Source organism: Sugiyamaella lignohabitans, chromosome B (assembly GCF_001640025.1).
Source record: "Sugiyamaella lignohabitans strain CBS 10342 chromosome B, complete sequence".
NCBI lineage: Eukaryota > Fungi > Ascomycota > Dipodascomycetes > Dipodascales > Trichomonascaceae > Sugiyamaella > Sugiyamaella lignohabitans.
Genome location: NC_031674.1, coordinates 782211 through 799258, shown reverse-complemented (window position 1 = coordinate 799258; position 17048 = coordinate 782211). Strand labels below are relative to the sequence as shown.

At 47.2% G+C, this 17048-nt stretch overlaps 7 protein-coding genes across 7 annotated transcripts; 2 read left to right on the top strand and 5 right to left on the bottom strand.

Moving 5' to 3' along the window:
• Window positions 1–6929: 6929 nt before the first annotated feature.
• AEP3 (Pentatricopeptide repeat-containing protein At1g63130, mitochondrial) lies at window positions 6930–9632 on the bottom strand (the record flags this gene model as incomplete). The annotated part of the gene is made up of 1 exon (XM_018879183.1): window positions 6930–9632. One exon carries the CDS (start codon window positions 9630–9632, stop codon window positions 6930–6932), a length of 2703 nt encoding a protein of 900 aa, XP_018737122.1.
• Window positions 9633–9965: 333 nt separating this feature from the next.
• AWJ20_2249 (uncharacterized protein) lies at window positions 9966–10379 on the top strand (the record flags this gene model as incomplete). The annotated part of the gene is made up of 1 exon (XM_018879181.1): window positions 9966–10379. One exon carries the CDS (start codon window positions 9966–9968, stop codon window positions 10377–10379), a length of 414 nt encoding a protein of 137 aa, XP_018737121.1.
• A 306-nt stretch (window positions 10380–10685) lies between these two features.
• On the bottom strand, window positions 10686–11498 carry HFI1 (Hfi1p; the record flags this gene model as incomplete). Its single annotated transcript, XM_018879180.1, has 1 exon — window positions 10686–11498. One exon carries the CDS (start codon window positions 11496–11498, stop codon window positions 10686–10688), a length of 813 nt encoding a protein of 270 aa, XP_018737120.1.
• A 147-nt stretch (window positions 11499–11645) lies between these two features.
• HFI1 (Hfi1p) lies at window positions 11646–12380 on the bottom strand (the record flags this gene model as incomplete). Its single annotated transcript, XM_018879179.1, has 1 exon — window positions 11646–12380. The coding sequence occupies one exon, from the start codon at window positions 12378–12380 to the stop codon at window positions 11646–11648; it is 735 nt and encodes a 244-aa protein (XP_018737119.1).
• Window positions 12381–13432: 1052 nt separating this feature from the next.
• Window positions 13433–14554, bottom strand: TAZ1 (Taz1p; the record flags this gene model as incomplete). The annotated part of the gene is made up of 1 exon (XM_018879178.1): window positions 13433–14554. One exon carries the CDS (start codon window positions 14552–14554, stop codon window positions 13433–13435), a length of 1122 nt encoding a protein of 373 aa, XP_018737118.1.
• A 741-nt stretch (window positions 14555–15295) lies between these two features.
• On the top strand, window positions 15296–15766 carry AWJ20_2245 (uncharacterized protein; the record flags this gene model as incomplete). The annotated part of the gene is made up of 1 exon (XM_018879177.1): window positions 15296–15766. One exon carries the CDS (start codon window positions 15296–15298, stop codon window positions 15764–15766), a length of 471 nt encoding a protein of 156 aa, XP_018737117.1.
• Window positions 15767–15939: 173 nt separating this feature from the next.
• Window positions 15940–17004, bottom strand: TNA1 (Tna1p; the record flags this gene model as incomplete). The annotated part of the gene is made up of 1 exon (XM_018879176.1): window positions 15940–17004. The coding sequence occupies one exon, from the start codon at window positions 17002–17004 to the stop codon at window positions 15940–15942; it is 1065 nt and encodes a 354-aa protein (XP_018737116.1).
• Between the last annotated feature and the right edge of the window lie 44 nt (window positions 17005–17048).

Here is a 17048-nt window from a genome sequence, read left to right as displayed (position 1 = left end):
GGCCTGCCTCCGGCGGCTGGGGCTCTGCCCCAGACCCCGTGGCTCCTCTCGCTACGCTCGAGTCGGACCGGGGGGCCCCCCTGCAACTCCTGCGAAGCAGGAGCAACGGGGTCTGGGGCAGCGCCCCAGCCGCCGGAGGCAGCACCATCTGGGCCGAGGTAGGCGATCGAGACCGGCCGATTAGATTTGGAGAGGGGGAAATGCCTCCGGCGGCTGGGGCGGAGCCCCAGACCCTGGTTGCTCCTGCTTCGCAGTAATTGTTAGGGGTGACCCCCCAAGGCCCGACTCGAGCGTAGCGAGAGGAGCAACGGGGCCTGGGGCAGAGCCCCAGCTGCCGGAGGCAGCAGCACCCACTGCAAAGGAATATTAATTTCCCGTTAAGTTTATAGAGGCTGGATGGGGATTTAGGGAGAGCGAAGTTTGTTGGGGATTTTCTTTTCTTGACAGGAGTGAAAATAGCCAGTGTCAGAGCAAGAAAGAGCGTAGGATGATAGGTTCATGCGGGCATGGATTTTTGTTTTTCTTTTTTGGGTGGGAATTTTGGTTTTTATTTTTTGAGTTAATTCGGTTTATATTTTCGAGAATTGTTTGTAATCAATCAATCACAGGATTCTAGAAGAGCGAGGATTTTAGTTCTTTTGATTACGGTAGAGACATAAATAAATGATTTTCTTTTTATTTTGTTTTTTTTGTCAAACACATCTGTCGGTTATGATTAAATTTGTTTCTGATTTCTTTTTCGTTCACGTACATGAAATATTTTTTTATTTTTTTTTGATTCCTTTTCATCTCCAGAGATCTGACTCGTCTGGGCTATCTCCAGATTATATTCTATATTTCTCCTTTTGTTATAGGACTTGCTTTTTTCCATAAGTGTTAACTTAACGCTAATTGCATCAGACCCCGCTGTTAAGGCAAGTTCTCCGGCGATCTTGGAGATCTTCGATTGAGTTTGGGTTTGAATCCAGTAACCTAAATGCTCGGCCGTCTATGCCGTTGTTCGGATGCACCCGTCTGAAAAAGAGCGGTCTGGGCTGACAGGACCGAGGAGACACCATCGCCCCTCCGCCCTTCCCCTCCCCCCCTTTCCACGCCAGGGTCCACCACCCCACCAACCGTCGCACCGCCATCCCCACGCCCGACTCGAGCGAAGCGAGAGGAGCAACCCGGGTCTGGGGCGGAGCCCCAGCCGCCGGAGGCAGACCCCCGTCCCCTAACGCCTCCGGTCCGTGACCGGCACGTTCCCCGGCAGTAGCAGCAGCGATGAGCGGCCAACGGATTGGCAGGGACCAGGTTAAGGGCCACCTGCCGATATGGAAATAGCCCACCCCGCCCTGGCTGCTTAGACTTGCCTTAGGTTGCGTTGCGTACGAGCCTAGCCCTGGCACTGCCGCAGGCCCTGCCGTGGGCTAGTACGTATCTATTGTTCTCCGCGCTTCCCCTGACCGGATCCACCGATGGCAGAGGGGCCAAGGCGGCACGCTCCTTCCATTGTCCTGTCGGCATGCTTGGCCGGCGCCAAGGGAGGCTGTTTTGTTTGTTGGGGCGGGAGGGGGAGGGGGAGGGGTCTGCCTCCGGCGGCTGGGGCTCCGCCCCAGACCCTGGTTGCTCCTCTCGCTTCGCTCGAGTCGTTTCGCGGGGCCCCCTCCCCGCGAGGGGTGGTGAGGTATTGCTACTGATGTGCCGCTGGCCGCCAGCAATGTCCATGAATGCCTTTATTAGCCGGTTCCAGCAGCACCCCAGCAGTGGGTCCGCTTACGGCAACTACCGTCCCGTCACACGTCACTCAAATGACACCTGCAAGCAGATATCACCGCCAATCCAGCAACGTTGCGGTCTCCGGGGTGAGGGTCGGTGTGCCTCCGGCGACTGGGGTTTCGCCCCAGACCCTGACTGCTCGTCTCGCTTCGCTCGAGTCGGCCCGTCCAGATCACCCTCGCAACTCCTGCGAAGCAGGAGCAACCAGGGTCTGGGACGGAGCCCCAGCCGCCGGAGGCATTCCCCCTACCGCTGCGCACTACCGTTAGCGGCAAGTGTGTTTCCGTCGCTTGTATACCCCACCACGCCCAGATGGTTCTTATCAACCCGCATATGGGCCGCAAAAGCGTTTTTCAGGCGTGTCTGCATGCGGCTACTGATGAGATACTCGCACACACACGCCTTCGAATTTTTCATCGAAGCTTGTTCTATGGGGCTACCCCCACCCGCCGTGGGGGTGCGGCCTACGGCGGCCGGGGCTCCGCTCCAGACCCTGGTTGCACCTGCTTCCCAGGAGTTGCGAGGGGGTAGGGGAGGTGGTGGTGTGGGTCGGAGGGGGGACGTTTGAAACAGAGTGGATGGTGAACGGTGGGCACTGTAGCATAGATGCAGGCGGGTGGGTGAGGGCTCGCCGTTCTCGGCACAGATCCGGGCATCTAGTTCCCAAACCGGATCTAGCGATTAAAAAAAAAAAAAATTGCGGGATCCAGGGTCCGTCCGCATACAGGCTCGGATATTTCTGATTTTGACAGGTTTGTTTTTATCGGTGTCCACAAGCGCACGCTTCGTAATCCCTGGCAGTAGTCGGATCGGTGACAGCCGGCACGGCCGACCCAGCCAGACGCATGTCGGGTCCGGCATTACCAAGTCCGGCGATATCGCTCAGGAGAGGGTAAACCCCCGAATCCGCAAAAAAACCCCAAACCGCAAACCCTCCTCCAAAAAAACAACAACGCCCAAGCCAATTGCCCCCAACCCCCCACGCAACGACTCGAGCGAAGCGAGAGGAGCAACCAGGGTCTGGGGCGGAGCCCCAGCCGCCGGAGGCACCCCCCCCCCCCCCTGCCCTGAAAGACCCTGCTGCGGGTAATGTCTTAGTGATAGGGGGGACTGGGTAGGGGCCCGGCGGTGTGCAGAGCTGCAGGTAGGGCTGTCATGGCGGGATAATATGTGTCGAGAGAGGGAGTTGCAGGCGGGGCGATTTTCCAGAGCCACCAGGTGCGATGAGGATCGGTGAAAAAGCGACCTGCGGCACCGTTATAATTGTCGCTGCTAGACCTGCCGTTTGTGGGGGTGGAGGTGACAGGCAAACGGTCGGCGCGACACTAGCGCCAACTGCCAAGCTAGCGGCCAGTGGCGGGGCTCGCAGCGAGGGGCGGCGCGGATATGAATGCATCCTGGCCACCAGACCGCACGACCAGCGTTTTTTCAATCAATCCCAAGAACAGATGATGGTCGGTCTAGAAATGTCAACGCAATGTAACGCAGTGCACACACTAACGCGACGCAACGCGACGCAACGCAACGCACTCTCTCACACACATCCCCAAAACCAGCGTCGACGCAAAAAAAAAACCGTCGAAAATAAAAATAAAACAAAAAAAAAAACACAAAAAAAACCACCCTGCACCCTGCACCACGCACATACGACTGCTTTTGACACGATATGGGCCGCAGTGCGTCTGCCGGGCATAGGTTTTGCCGACCGGGGGTCGGGGTCTGCCGCCGGGGCTCCGCCCCAGACTCTGGTTGCTCCTCTCGCTTCGCTCGAGTCGTTTCGTCTGGGAACCCCCTAACAACTCCTGCGGAGCAGGAGCAACCAGGGTCTGGGGCGGAGCCCCAGCCGCCGGAGGCAGACCCCTACCACCCCCATGACCCGGGCACCGACCGGCGGTGCATGGCGCATGGAACGTGGGTCCCGTCAGTCAATGTCTTACAGGGGCCCCCTATCTGTGATCGGTTTGGGAAGGTCCAGTAGTATTAGGAAACCCAGGTACGGGGTCGAAGGACCGACCCCCTGTGTCATTGCTGTTTGCAGACCGCTGCAAAACGGCCGCTAGACCCTAACCGGCAGCATACGAGACCCTACAGGGTCCAACCGTTGACGACCGCCGTTATCTCGTTATCGGGTATTTGTTTTAGCGCGCTGTCTGCCTCAGTTTCACGACTTCTCTGGCGGGGAGGGGTTCTGCCTCCGGCGGCTGGGGCTCCGCCCCAGACCCTGGTTGCTCCTCTCGCTTCGCTCGAGTCGGGCGTGGGGAACGGTGATTGAATTGGGGGGGGTTTGATTATAGGGTCGGGCGGAATTGTATTCGTTTTTGGGAAGTGAGGAGGGTGAGGAGGAGGGGAGGAGCTGGAATCAGGGGAACTGATTGGGTTGGTGGGGCTTGCAGCTGCCGCCGGAGTGTCATGCCCGCCAGCCCGTGCTCAGGCGGATGGCCATGTAGCTGATGCTGGCTTGACTTGGGGCAGTTTTAGGAGCTTTTTAAATTACCCAATTTCGATTGCAATACGGCCGTCTTCCTTTTTTTTTAACTATTTTAGTTTCTTTTAATTGCTAGTGTTTGTGCACTTTATTGCTCATGAACTCTGACGGTATTACGCCTATGCCCCTGTATGCTGGCTAGCTAGCTAGCTCGTCATGTACGTTCGAGCAGTCGCATTCTCTTGTTTTTTTTTCAATTGCCTATTTGGCTTGGCTCTTTTCACTTGGCATTTCTTTTCTATTGTCTGCTCGTTAATTGGCTGTTTATTCTTTTATTTGTTTTTTTAATTTTTGTTTTTATTCTTCTAGTTTTTTAGTTATCTAGATAATTAATGTTATTACTAGCTATTTTTGGCGCTATTGTTGAATAGGGAGTGGGTCCTGTGTTTCTTGGTGCATGTCTTTTTCTGTATTATGTCTCATTTTGGAGTTTGATACGTTATTACCGTTTTCCGTCTGTAATGTGGTCTATTTACTTTTCCATCTAATTTCCCGTTATTATCCTATGTGTTATCTACATTTATCATCCCTTTTCACTGTGCTATGTAATATCCTTTGTGCAGCCATATGTTCTATCCTATTAGTTCTCCATTCTAAATACTATTCTATCGCTATCCTAGGTACAGTCCTAGGTACAGTCCTAGGTGATATACTGTGTACTATCCTATCTACTATCTAATTTAGTGTTTCCTATCTGTCATATAATTTAGTTTCCTATTTAATTTTCCCTATTCAATATCATAATTACTTTCCTATTTAATTTCCCTATTTACTATCCCTATTTACTATCGCTACGTACCACTTGCTACCCTCGATACCTCTCACTAGTACCCCTTTCTTAGAATTATACATCCATTATAGTTCTAGCTCTATCTGGTAGCTCATTCTGACAGACCCCACAGCCCTGATTCGGCTAAGTTTACTCCTGTAGTTTCTCTGACAGCTCTCAGCCCCCGGCTGTACATCATACATACGGGGTAGCGTGACTACGCCCTGGATTAATACCCCCCTAGTCCTGGTGTGGACTCCTGTTCTTGCTCCTACTATCTCCAACCATGCCCTTTCGGCAAGTGGCTACTAGCTTGCTTGAACCCCACGAACTTACTATCCTATTTACTAACTTTGGAAATTAGCTTGTCGGCTCGTTAGATCGTTACATCATTAATTCGTTAGCTCGTTTATCTCCACCTTCAACCCAATTTTATGGACTAGCGTCGCTCTCTAATCTTAGAGACATATTTCACACTAACTCCCCAGATCTCCTGGCGTGCTAACTCTTTTTGGAATGGTTTGTACCTGCTACTTCTGGCCTAGTGTATTGTCTGAAAAATTGATTCACAACTGGCATTAGCGCCGAATCTGATGCTTGTATTGTCTCGGCCTAATTCCGAATATATCTGAAACTGAAACAAAACGTAATGATTTGTCATCTTTATCTGTTATCATCTTATACAGATTATGCTTTTTTTTTATACTATACTATATTGGCCATTCAGGCGCTGAACAGCGGCTGCCATTGTTCTGGAGACAAATAAATCAATGCACAGTAGTAATAGCTGCTAGCTCCCACAAGACAATGTCAATTAATAAATAAATAAACTTGTGACGCGTATAATATAATAATACTAAACCAGTTTCCAGTTAATAGCGAATGAATTTTGCTGGCCGCATAAAATAATATATTGTTTCTAATATATATTTTATTTCTCTGTAGCAGAACAGCAGAACCGACAATCAACGGTTCCTGACGTATTAGCAACCGGAAACTAATTAATCAATAAGACATTTGTACATGATAAAATGGTCGATGCACGATACTAAACCGTACAAATACATACGCACCGAACCCCATGTAGCCATTATGTACTGCTAAAACAATAACCTAGCGACAACTACAAACGTAACATATAATTTCTATAATTTATGATTTTTAATAAGAAAACAATGCCGCTGCCTGCCATCTGACACAACGTATTAACGCACCTCATTACCCCTGAAAAAAGTTCTCGGTGGCCGTCCTGCCTCCGGCGGCTGGGGCTCCGCCCCAGACCCTGGTTGCTCCTGCGAAGCAGGAGATTTGCTAGGAACCCCCGACGCAACGACTCGAGCGAAGCGAGAGGAGAAACCGGGGTCTGCGGCGGAGCCCCAGCCGCCGGAGGATGTAGTCCCCCCCATCTGGACTCGCGCCGAGGCTCTAGGCGCAATATAAGCTGATACATTTATACGAAGAGTCTAAGTAAATTGGCCGACAATTGAATAAATAATAGATTAAATAATGAATGCATCCAAACCAGACCACCGGCATTCTCATCTCTGACCTCATTGACGCTGTGGTGTAATGCACCTGCGAAACGAGCAAATGAACCGGCCAATTCCAGCCACTCAACCTAATTAATAGTGGCAAAAGCAAATAGCATAACAAACCCCTGGCCCGGTCAAGCCTCCCACGTCGCCGAGACGGCACAACTATAAACAGCGCCTATAAACTTGGCGAGGGGGGGCTGCCTCCGGCGGCTGGGGCTCTGCCCCAGACCCTGGTTGCTCCTCTCGCTTCGCTCGAGTCGTCGGGGGGAACTCCTACTAAATCTCCTGCGAAGCAGGAGCAACCAGGGTCTGGGGCGGAGCCCCAGCCGCCGGAGGCACAGGTTCCGGTGTCGTCAATGCTATTATGTACAGGAAATGCAGGTTATCTGGTGATGAGGGTCGAGTTCTTGTGGTCGTCGGCCTCCATGGTTTGTATGGTTTGGGCACGCAGGTTATCCTCGCTGTCGTTGTCGACATTGTCGGGAAGGACGTAGGTTTTAAGCGAGTTGGACTCCTGGAGCTGTTTCCAGGTATCGGGATGTGTTTCGATGGCCCATTTCTCGACGAGCTTCTTGCGCGAGTCTAGCATCGTCCAGTTGTAGAGCGCTTCAATGATGTCGCGGCCGGGTACAATGCCGTAGGTCTGCTCCATGTGTTTCGTCACTTCAAGTGCTCGCATGTAATATCCGTGGTAGCAGTTGGCAATCACGTACTGACGTAGGTTGTCGGCATCGGGTGTGAGATTGTATGTCTCCGGAAACGATACCCATAGTTTCTCGACTTCGGGAAGAGAATATCTCGTCAAGTGCTTGATCATGATGGTGATGGTATCGTTATTGACACCTTGACCTTCGGGGAACCCGTTGATTTCAAGCCAGGTGTTCTTGGTCCGGTGTGGATCCTGGAGGTTACAGTATGCTCCGAGAATCGAGTTCATGATTTCAATATCAGATTCCGTATACAGATCGGTCCGTAATAGTCCTTGTAGCTCCTGGACACCTTCTTCGTACAGAGTTTTGCCAAACTCATTGAACAGCAATATATACATATTGCGGTCAGGAGATGGTATCGCTTCTTTTCTGCTTCGAACTCGTAGATACTTGAGAATCAGGAGAGCAGCGTCTGGTCGTCCAAGTCGACAGAACAGCTCCATTGCTGTGTAGTAAGATTCGTACGGCAGCTTGATAAGTCCGTTTAACAGTCCGTAGATATCCCATGCTAGTTTATAGTCTTTACATGTCATGATATAGTCGAACATGACATGGTATATCTCCGAGTATGCCTGCCAGGGCAGTCCTGGTCTATCTCCAAACTGTTCTTTTATAAATAATTCCACGTCGTAAGAGTTGCCAATTGAGAGAAACATTTTCAGTAGCTCACACTGGGCATTGTATCCAACAGTTCTCGTAAACATTAGTACTTGTTGGTAAACCTCGAAAACGTTGCGTTGGTCTACTGGTGGTGATGTACATAGAGCCACCAACAGTCTGTCGAGAGTAGGTATATGACGCTGGCTGTCTACTCCCCAATCACATCCGCTTGCCGTGATACTGTTTTGAAACAGCTTCTGAGCAGCCTCTAAGTCGCACGAATGCAGTTTGCGGTCGATTAAGAATGCAAATGTTTGAACATTGCTGTCGACATCGAATTTCAGATTGAACATGTTAACAACCGAGTCGATATACTTGTCGGTTCGTTTAGCTGCTCCAATAGCAATAGAAACAACATCGCTTAGAGTCACCTCATCAGGATTAAATCCATGCTCCACCATTTGGTCTATAAGTGTCTCCAAAACATCGGTATCTGGCGAATAGTATACAGTCCATTGAGCAAGAACATCCCATGTCTCCTTAGCCATTTGGTCTGGCGTAAAACTAGTGAGGATCCTATCGACTATCTTTTTACCAGTGGCCACGTCTTCACCAAACTTACTACAACTCATTAATAAAAGTTCGTAGAATTGTAGACTCGATTCTGGATCACTATCGTCAGCTAGCAGGTCGTCCAAACGAGGTTTTACCAGTGTCCGGAGTAATCGCTTGCCACATTCTGCTGAGCTCAGAGTCAGACAGCAATCCAAGGCGATAATAATTGTCTCTCGCGTAGGCTCTAATTTCGAGTCTATGAATATGGTCGAATTCAAAAACTTCATAAGCTGTTGTGTGGACTCATTTTCTGGGTGTTTAGATGCAATCTCGGTAAATGCTAGAATACCCTCATGAAATAATGTTAAAGATAAACTACCAGTACTACCGAGAATTTCATACAGGGCTATCAGACTATCAACATCAGGGTTGATATTTTGTATAATACTTGTAAATTGAAGGATTGTGGGTTCATCAAGAGATGCTAAAATAGTAGCATCTTGAATTAATGCAGTGAGAAGTTTTCGAGATTCTACAATGAGATTTTCCGACCTGAGATATTTCATATACAGCAGGCCATTTTGTACACGGTCGGTAGTAGGAAGCTGAGACTGGGAATTGTATAACACCGAATAAAGCTTCGTTATTAGTGTGCTTTCAGATGAAGACTGTGATACTGAAGATTGTAACAGCCAGCCTCGTGCTGGATCAACCTTGTCCTTATCGGCGTCCATGTTAGACCCAGCAGTTGCATCTAACTGCACCACTGACCTATATAACGTCTGAACTTCGTCAATTGATAACAGTTTCGATTTTTTACTCAGAAAATGGAATTTTTGAAGCGCTCGTTCTATTAATGGGATATATTCACCAGACACCCTATGCTGAGACACATTTACCAAGTCAAAAATGATCTTCTTAACCTGTTTAGAATCAGCCTGTGAAGCCAGAGATTCCCTCAATTTTCTTGCAAGCTGATCGCATTCTTCCGTATTTTTAGATTTCTTGGTATCAGACTCCCATTTGGGTTGTTTCTTAAAAGGATTGTAATTTCGTTTGATAATAGTCGGAGTAGGACCGTGACTTGGGACCAGAAGTCTGTGCTCTAGAAGCTCTAGACCGATACTATTGCACACTAGTAATGCACCAGCATTTTGCTGGCTTATATTCCTAAGCCTGGGCCTCAGCGAACCTGCTGCTAGCCTTGACAACGCTCTCATTGTCATTCTAACAACAACGATATAGACCCTGGATCAGGTACTTCACGATCCTCTATCTAAAAAGTTTCATGCATGTAGCGCCGTACTGATCTCAGTCCCTGCGTGAATGTCAAATTAATCTCCAACTCGATTCTCCATCGAGCATCCACACTCTGGATCGATTTTTTTCGATTGTTTTTCTGTCATTTTAGCTGCTCACAGAATTTTACTACCTTTCTGTTTAAGCTATTCGACTTAGAGCAAGCGCTGGAATATTCATAGACATCTGCTATCAGATCAAACTTCCTCAGGGGTACTATCTTTTATCACTTCAAATACAGAGAAATCATTTAAATGATTATCCCTAATTCAAGTTTAGGGAGCGAGTCTGTTCCAAAGAGGCCGTACGAGCAACTGAAACCCGTAGGACTAGGATCAAAATTTTCAAAAGCCCCGTCTGCCAGCGACTACCTCTGTTCCCTTTGCGAGGCGAGTCCTGCCAAATACACTTGTCCCAAATGCCTGAAACTCTACTGCTCCTTAGACTGCTATAAAGGGCCCAATCACGTCAAATGCTCCAAACTGTTTCAAGAGTCCAAAGAGCAGCCTGCCGAAAAGAGCAGTAAAGAAGAGCAAGCAAAGATGCTGAAAATCCTCGAGGATTTCAACCTCGCCGAGCCCAATGGCTGGAAATACGAGCTCGCTCCCGAGCTCGCCAAAAAACTTAAAATTAAGAAGGACAAACAGACTCAAGAGCAAGACCCATAGAACGCAATTCTGTGGAGCAGGCTTTATTTATTTATTGACATTCATATTTATTCTGTCCAAAACGTACAACTGCCAACCTGCCTCCGGCTGCTGGGGCTGCGCCCCAGACCCCCCGGCTCCTCTCGCTGCGCTCGAGTCGGGCGTCGAGACCGTGGCAACATAACCCCCATGGAACCAGCTGAAACTTTCCCCCGACGCCCGACTCGAGCGCAGCGAGAGGAGCCGGGGGTCTGAGGCGCAGCCGCAGCGCCGGAGGCACGCCCGTCAGTATTAACATGTTATATTCCATTAAATTCATTCTTCTCATTAGCTTGACATGATGTCTTTTAGGAGATTGGCGATCTCCGGTTGGCTCTCTATATGCGAGTTGAACATGGGAGTTGGCGGCCGTTCGGCAGGGTCTGCCGACTCCTCGTCTGTCAGCATCGTGTTCTTAAGTCGGTACACAGGACCCGTCATCTCCACGAAACTGTGAGGCGCTGTGTCCAGTGCCATAGCCATATCTTCAGCCGTCATGGTATCTTCAAAGGAACCGGCAAGTGACGTCGCAGGTGCTGAGAATGGATTTGTGGTCTGTGAAATGCTGCCTCCTCTCTTGCTAATCGGCTCAGTTAAAGCAGATGCCGCTCCACTGACACTGGCAGTGCGTGGACTGGACTGCTCGAAAATACTGGTGTTGGCCGAATCGGGGATCTTTCGCAGCCGGGCTTTATCAAAAATTTGCTGAACCACATCTTTCAAATAATGCTCGAGTCCTGCTATCATGATATCACATACTCCGTTGTCAATTCCGTGCAGCAATCCGTGCTCCAGCGAGATACCCAGCATTCGTGCATTCAGACTGTCGTTGTCGGGAAGTTCGTATATTTCTGATGCAAGTGGTGCTTCATATGAATGAATGATATCCTGTGTCCAAACCATGGGATTCGCCAGTGAATGGTTATTATTACTACTGGAGCTGCTGGTATCCACTGCAGGAGACGCTCCTTTATTTTGTTTATTAGGTGACGCTGGAGTGGCTGCACTGGATCCCGATCCTGCTGCCCCCGATGCCGCTGTTCCTCCACTTTGTAATTTGGCTTTATCCTTTTCATTGATAAATGGAATTTTCGGCAGCATGGCCTGTCTCGTAGCTGTGACCGTCGATGGAATAGGCGCTCTTTTTCCTGACTCCTGTTTAGTGTTAGTTTTCCACAACTTTTTCTTCTGGGATTGGGCTGCCTCCGGCGGCTGGGGCTTTGCCCCAGACCCCGTTGCTCCTCTCGCTTAGCTCGAGTCGGGCGTGGATGCCCTGCTGTTTAAACTTTCGGGGTTGGAGCCTCTCGCTTGAAACAGCGGTTGATTGTGCCTCTTTCTTACCCTCGCAATGGCCTTGATACGCTTTCTTTCTCGCACGCTGAGTCCAAGGATGTCTTCTTTCAGCTTCGCTAGCTGTGAATCACCCTTGACATTGCGTGCCCCATCCTTCTGTTTTTTGAACCATCCTGACAACGAGCCCTGTTCTCCTGGTGGAGGATCTCGTAGTGAATTGGCCAGGTTCGTTAGTAGGAAATGGTTATGTAGTTTTATCGCGTTTTTGTCGAGAATCTGATCTAGCTCTTCTTGTAGTTCAAATCGTGTCAGTCTTCCTATTAGAAAACTTGTGATCACGTCTCTGTATCGATCCCAGTTGTCTCCTAGAGATTTCTGAAACTCTATCATTATCGTGTCTACATCGAGTCGTTTGCTTGATGATGTATTCCCCGTCATGCTCTGTGCTTGTGGGGAGTTCGCAGATATCGCTTTCGTTGGGACCGTTAATGTTGGGTTTGTCGATAATGCACTTCCTGATATCGTCTTAGCAGGTGTAATCGCACCAGTCATGCCATTTCCTTCTAGGTTTAGACCTCCACCATTGCTGGGACCTGGTGTCCCTACTGAAGCAGCTGATCCAGCACTTGAACCTCCATTTAAGATGTTTTTAGCTAGATTTCCATTCATAAGCAATGCCGGTGAGGCCATCTTTGCGAACCACGTGTCGCTTCCTCACCTACTCCAGAATATTTAAGTCGAGTATCGGTTTACGCTGTATAGTACAGTATGTCACCCAGGATCTGAAATTTCAAAATCTGCACTGGAGTTTGATATCCTGTAACCGACAATATTTCGAAAATTGCTGTCGCCCTCTGACAAATCCTATTACAACAGATGAAAGAGATCTGTTTTTCAGATGCCCGTCAATAATTAATATAGTCCTTGATCAGTCGAGAAGATTAAATGAATTGGTAACTCCAGATCTTGGTCTAACTGACTGCTGTGTGCTAAAATAAACGCCAAACCAAAAACTTTTCTAATGCCAACTCAGCTTGAGAAAAAGTATTCTGAGTTTTCAATTATTACCACTTGAGTAGCTCCAATTTCTCTTCTGGTTACTTCGGTATCAGTGAAGGTCAACGTTGAACGTGAACTGTGTGTGTGATAATCTCAAGCATATCGCGAAACCGGGCCAGCACGGCGCTATCGGCTGGTAAGGGTAACTGCGGGAAGGGGTCTATGCAGGGTCTTAGACCCTTGACCAACAACACTAATGCCTGAAATTGCTAATATAACTCAAAGTTATTTTCATAAAATAACGTACTATGTACATGTGAACTATGGCTAATTGAACTACTTTATCCTGGTCTCTTCTCAAACTGAAGCTCATTTATCCCTTCGAGACCAGACTACTATCATACAGTGGATCAATCTTTCACCATTATTTATCACTTTATCTATCAGTGAGAGTCCATTTCTATTACGGTCACTTCGTTCTGACGAGTGCCCTAGTTGGTGATCTTAGCTGGTATGAGATTTCAAGAGTGTCACAGCCGTCATAGCGGTCACACCGACCTCCCGGCCATGATACCAAAAAAGATGCAGAGATATAAATCCTCTCACTTTGACATACCATCATCACTACTAATGTCTCGAAAGATATAGTCGTTGATCACTGTGTCAGTAACGATGCTGATTTGTCCATCTGACCAGAGAATATGAGGTACCCCAGGTCAATATAGGTATGTGAATGGTCTGTTTCACGACCTATTATGCATTTTGCCAGCTAATCTGACTTCTTTTTGGTTGTGCCAGAACGATGCATCAGCCATTCTGGGATCTGATTGTTCGAATCCAAGCTGCAATCTTGTAGCGTCGACACCTTCTCTCACAAATGCTGCCACCCGCGACCGTAGGTCTCGTGCTGCGGTGCCAGTCATAAGTGGTTCATTTAGTGACTCATAAATGTTATTTGAAATGTCCAAGGCTTGAATAGCACCTTGTTTATGCTGGTCTCTAACCATTCCAAGCCATTCCTTCCGGAATGATGCTACTGCCGACTCGTCCAAGGGCATTCCAACGTTAAACTCCACTTTACTTCCCAGTCTTTTTCTCAGCCCTCCAATGTAAGATTCATCTTCAGGAATGATTTTCTCAAGACCATGTGTATATATAGGTACTACAATAGGAGGTTGACTGGATTCAAGAATAAGCCTGCTAACACCCCAGTGGAAATATTTTAAAGTATGCTGATGAGGGGGATATGGTTGGTGGACAAATGTCTCTGGAAAAATGTGCACCCATCCTGGTCTGTCTATAATGGATTTGTTCATAGGAATCGAATCAGAATCAGAGGCAGCCGATGCTGACAAAACTATTCCTCCTTTACCATTATTACTCTCTGATTCTGCAGAGTATTTGGTTTGATTCGACGACAACAAATTAATACTAGCATCAATTGATCCCTGGAATGGTCCCACTCCAAACCTCTTAGTAGCAAGGACTTGTCCCAATGAGAAGAACATTTTTGTAAAAGAATTCTTGAAGCACACATTATCTGCTCCTAAAGCCCATCTCAGTCCATCCTTCATGAAGTAATGTCGAACAGGTAAAAGTCCACCCCATACGAGTGGCTCATCCAAAACTGAAGTATGATTCATGACTGTTAATAATCCTCGGTTCTCCAGCTTACTAGTTCGATAGGCCTCCGTGAGAATATCCGTATTATGCATTTTTGGTGTTGAAATAGCACCTAACGTAAGTTTTGACCATAAGCCAACTGCCCCTAGAGTGGCTTTACTGGCAGCTTTCCAGTATTTGTTTTGCCGTGGATAATGCGTCAGAAATTTATAACCATTATTGGATATTTGTTGGAAGGACATTGTCAGTCCAATGGTCTATTAGATTTTTGATCAATTATAGTAAGGATCAAAATATATATTTTTATGCACGTGAAAGAGATCAGTTTGATTGACATTTAGCCGTGTCAGGGTCGAAGTGCGCATCACTTTCGTCAACTGAATCCAGAACTTTCCTAAAACTAGAACCACACGAAATCGAGAATAAAACTAAAAAATGGAGAAATTCTCACAATGGCGAGATGGTGCCACGGGAATTGCACCGTTTCTGCCGTATACCAAACCTATTTCTTTTGAATCACCCGTGTTAAGACTGGCTACTAAAGCTGCTTCGATTATCACATTAATTTTGACTCTGCCATGGACTCTGTTTAGCTTCTTGGTATATTTTGGGATTTTTCAATGGATTCCAGTTCATAGCATTCGTAGTTTGTTTTTAAGAATCACAGTGCTTTTGTCACTAAGGGTGACAAATATTGATATAGGATATGAAATAAGGAGGTAAGAAATACACTGGAGTGGAGTTATTTGGTTGATTCGGTCGATTGAAATGTTGATTTTCATCTCCAATATCAATTTCTTATTGATTTTTACTAACGAATCAGCAACTCTCTGAGAAAGACGCTTCCTAAGGGTGGAAATCTCATTGTGACGAATTTCACTTCTCCTCTCGATGCTCTGGTGTACGAAGCAGTACTTGATAGTCCGGTATTTTTGTTTCCTACTAAATCGCAGAAGTACGTTCAGGTTTCTGCTTGGTCCGTGATGAGCCGTTCTCTCAGCAAGCCATCAGACTTTACTGGAGGTATTGAACTGGAGAAAATAATTGCATCCAATCGTACTAAACCATTGGTCATTTTCATTGAAGGTACTACTTCTAACGGCAAGGGACTCCTTCCTTTTGTTTCAAACGTCCCTATATCAGCACTTCCAGCCAATACAGATATCTACCCATCTGTTTTGAAATACACACCACCAGATCCCTCGACCACACCAATTCCAGGTTCTTTACCTGGGTGGGTTATCAAAGTTTTGTCTACCCAGATGACAATCACGGCTAGAATCAAGTTCGCCAATAAGCTGTCCACAAACCCACAAAACAATGAGGCAGCGTTTGCTAATGAAATAGCAGATTCCATCACCAGGGTTGGCCGTATTAGAAAACTCGGTCCAGCTGTCGACTTGGCTGCAAAGAGAGAGTTTCTTTCAGCTTGGTACAGAGGTCGTAGTAGTTGAAATGGCTTTATAACATAATCCACATGACCGTGGTCCTACCTAGATAAATGACATTGAAAAATTGTTTTTGTTATTGATTCTGTTACGTACATTTCAACAAGTTATCATCATTTACACATTATTTATTTCACAATACCGGCATAGATTTATTTGAAAATACCGATGCAGAGGTATCACCAGATATACCTAAAGTTTGGATTGACTTCTCCATCCTCGGAAACTGAATTTGATGCCTGGGTGGTATCTTCTGCAGGGCCGTATTTCCGCTCCAGTTTTCTATTTTCATAGATAAGATGTAGAGCAAGGACTACTGAGCAGGTTGATAAAAATACTGTAAATCCAAAGCTGATCCAGCAACCTTTAATATACAATGGTGCTTCGCTGGCGGGAAATAATCGGGTGCCAACTAGTGGACCGGTCTGTCCTAATATGTTGATAAACATAAAGCCAATGCCTCTCTTCTGTTCTGTTCCTTGGTTATTGGACATCCAAGTAAGCATCAATGGCACACAGCTAAAGATCCCAGATGATGCTAGGAATAGTGCAAAGTATCTAACTCCGGTAGTCTTGCAAAGAGCTAGCAACAGCCATCCTACAGCACCTTTGAGTGACAGAATAGTCACGAAAGCTCCACGAACCCTCCACCGATCTGACAGATAGCAAGAAAGTAAAACAATGACGGTGGTGTAGATGTAGGGTATTGCAGACAATCCTTGGGAATTAACAGACGTAAATCCCATTCCATGAATAATAGCAGGAGTGAAAACTGGCAGTGACGAGTACGACACATTAATAGAAAAGTACATCACCATCGGAAGGACAACTTTGGGATCTATCAGCGAAGTTAAGAAGTCCTTGACTCTGAATGATCGGGACATCTCCACTTTGGATATTTGTCTGGCCAGTCGTGCCTTCGCAATATTTTTCTCATGTTCCGTTAGAAATCGACTATCTGCCGAACTATTTGGAAGAGCATAGTAACCCCAGAGTCCTAGCGCAATTGTAGGTAAAGATTCAACTAGAAACAGAACTCTCCAGCTAGCAATGGCAAGATTGGTGTTTTTAGTGATGCCATAGGCAAGAGCGCCGGAAAAGGTAGTAGCAATGGGAGCCGCTACACAGAAAACAGAAATTCTCCATGCTATCTCATGTCGATAGTAGAAAAATGTAAGATAGTATGGAACACCAGGAGAATATCCGGTTTCAAACACTCCCATCAAAAATCGAAATGCCATCATCTGGGAAAAGTTCCTTGCGCCAGCGGATGCTGCAGAGAATATTC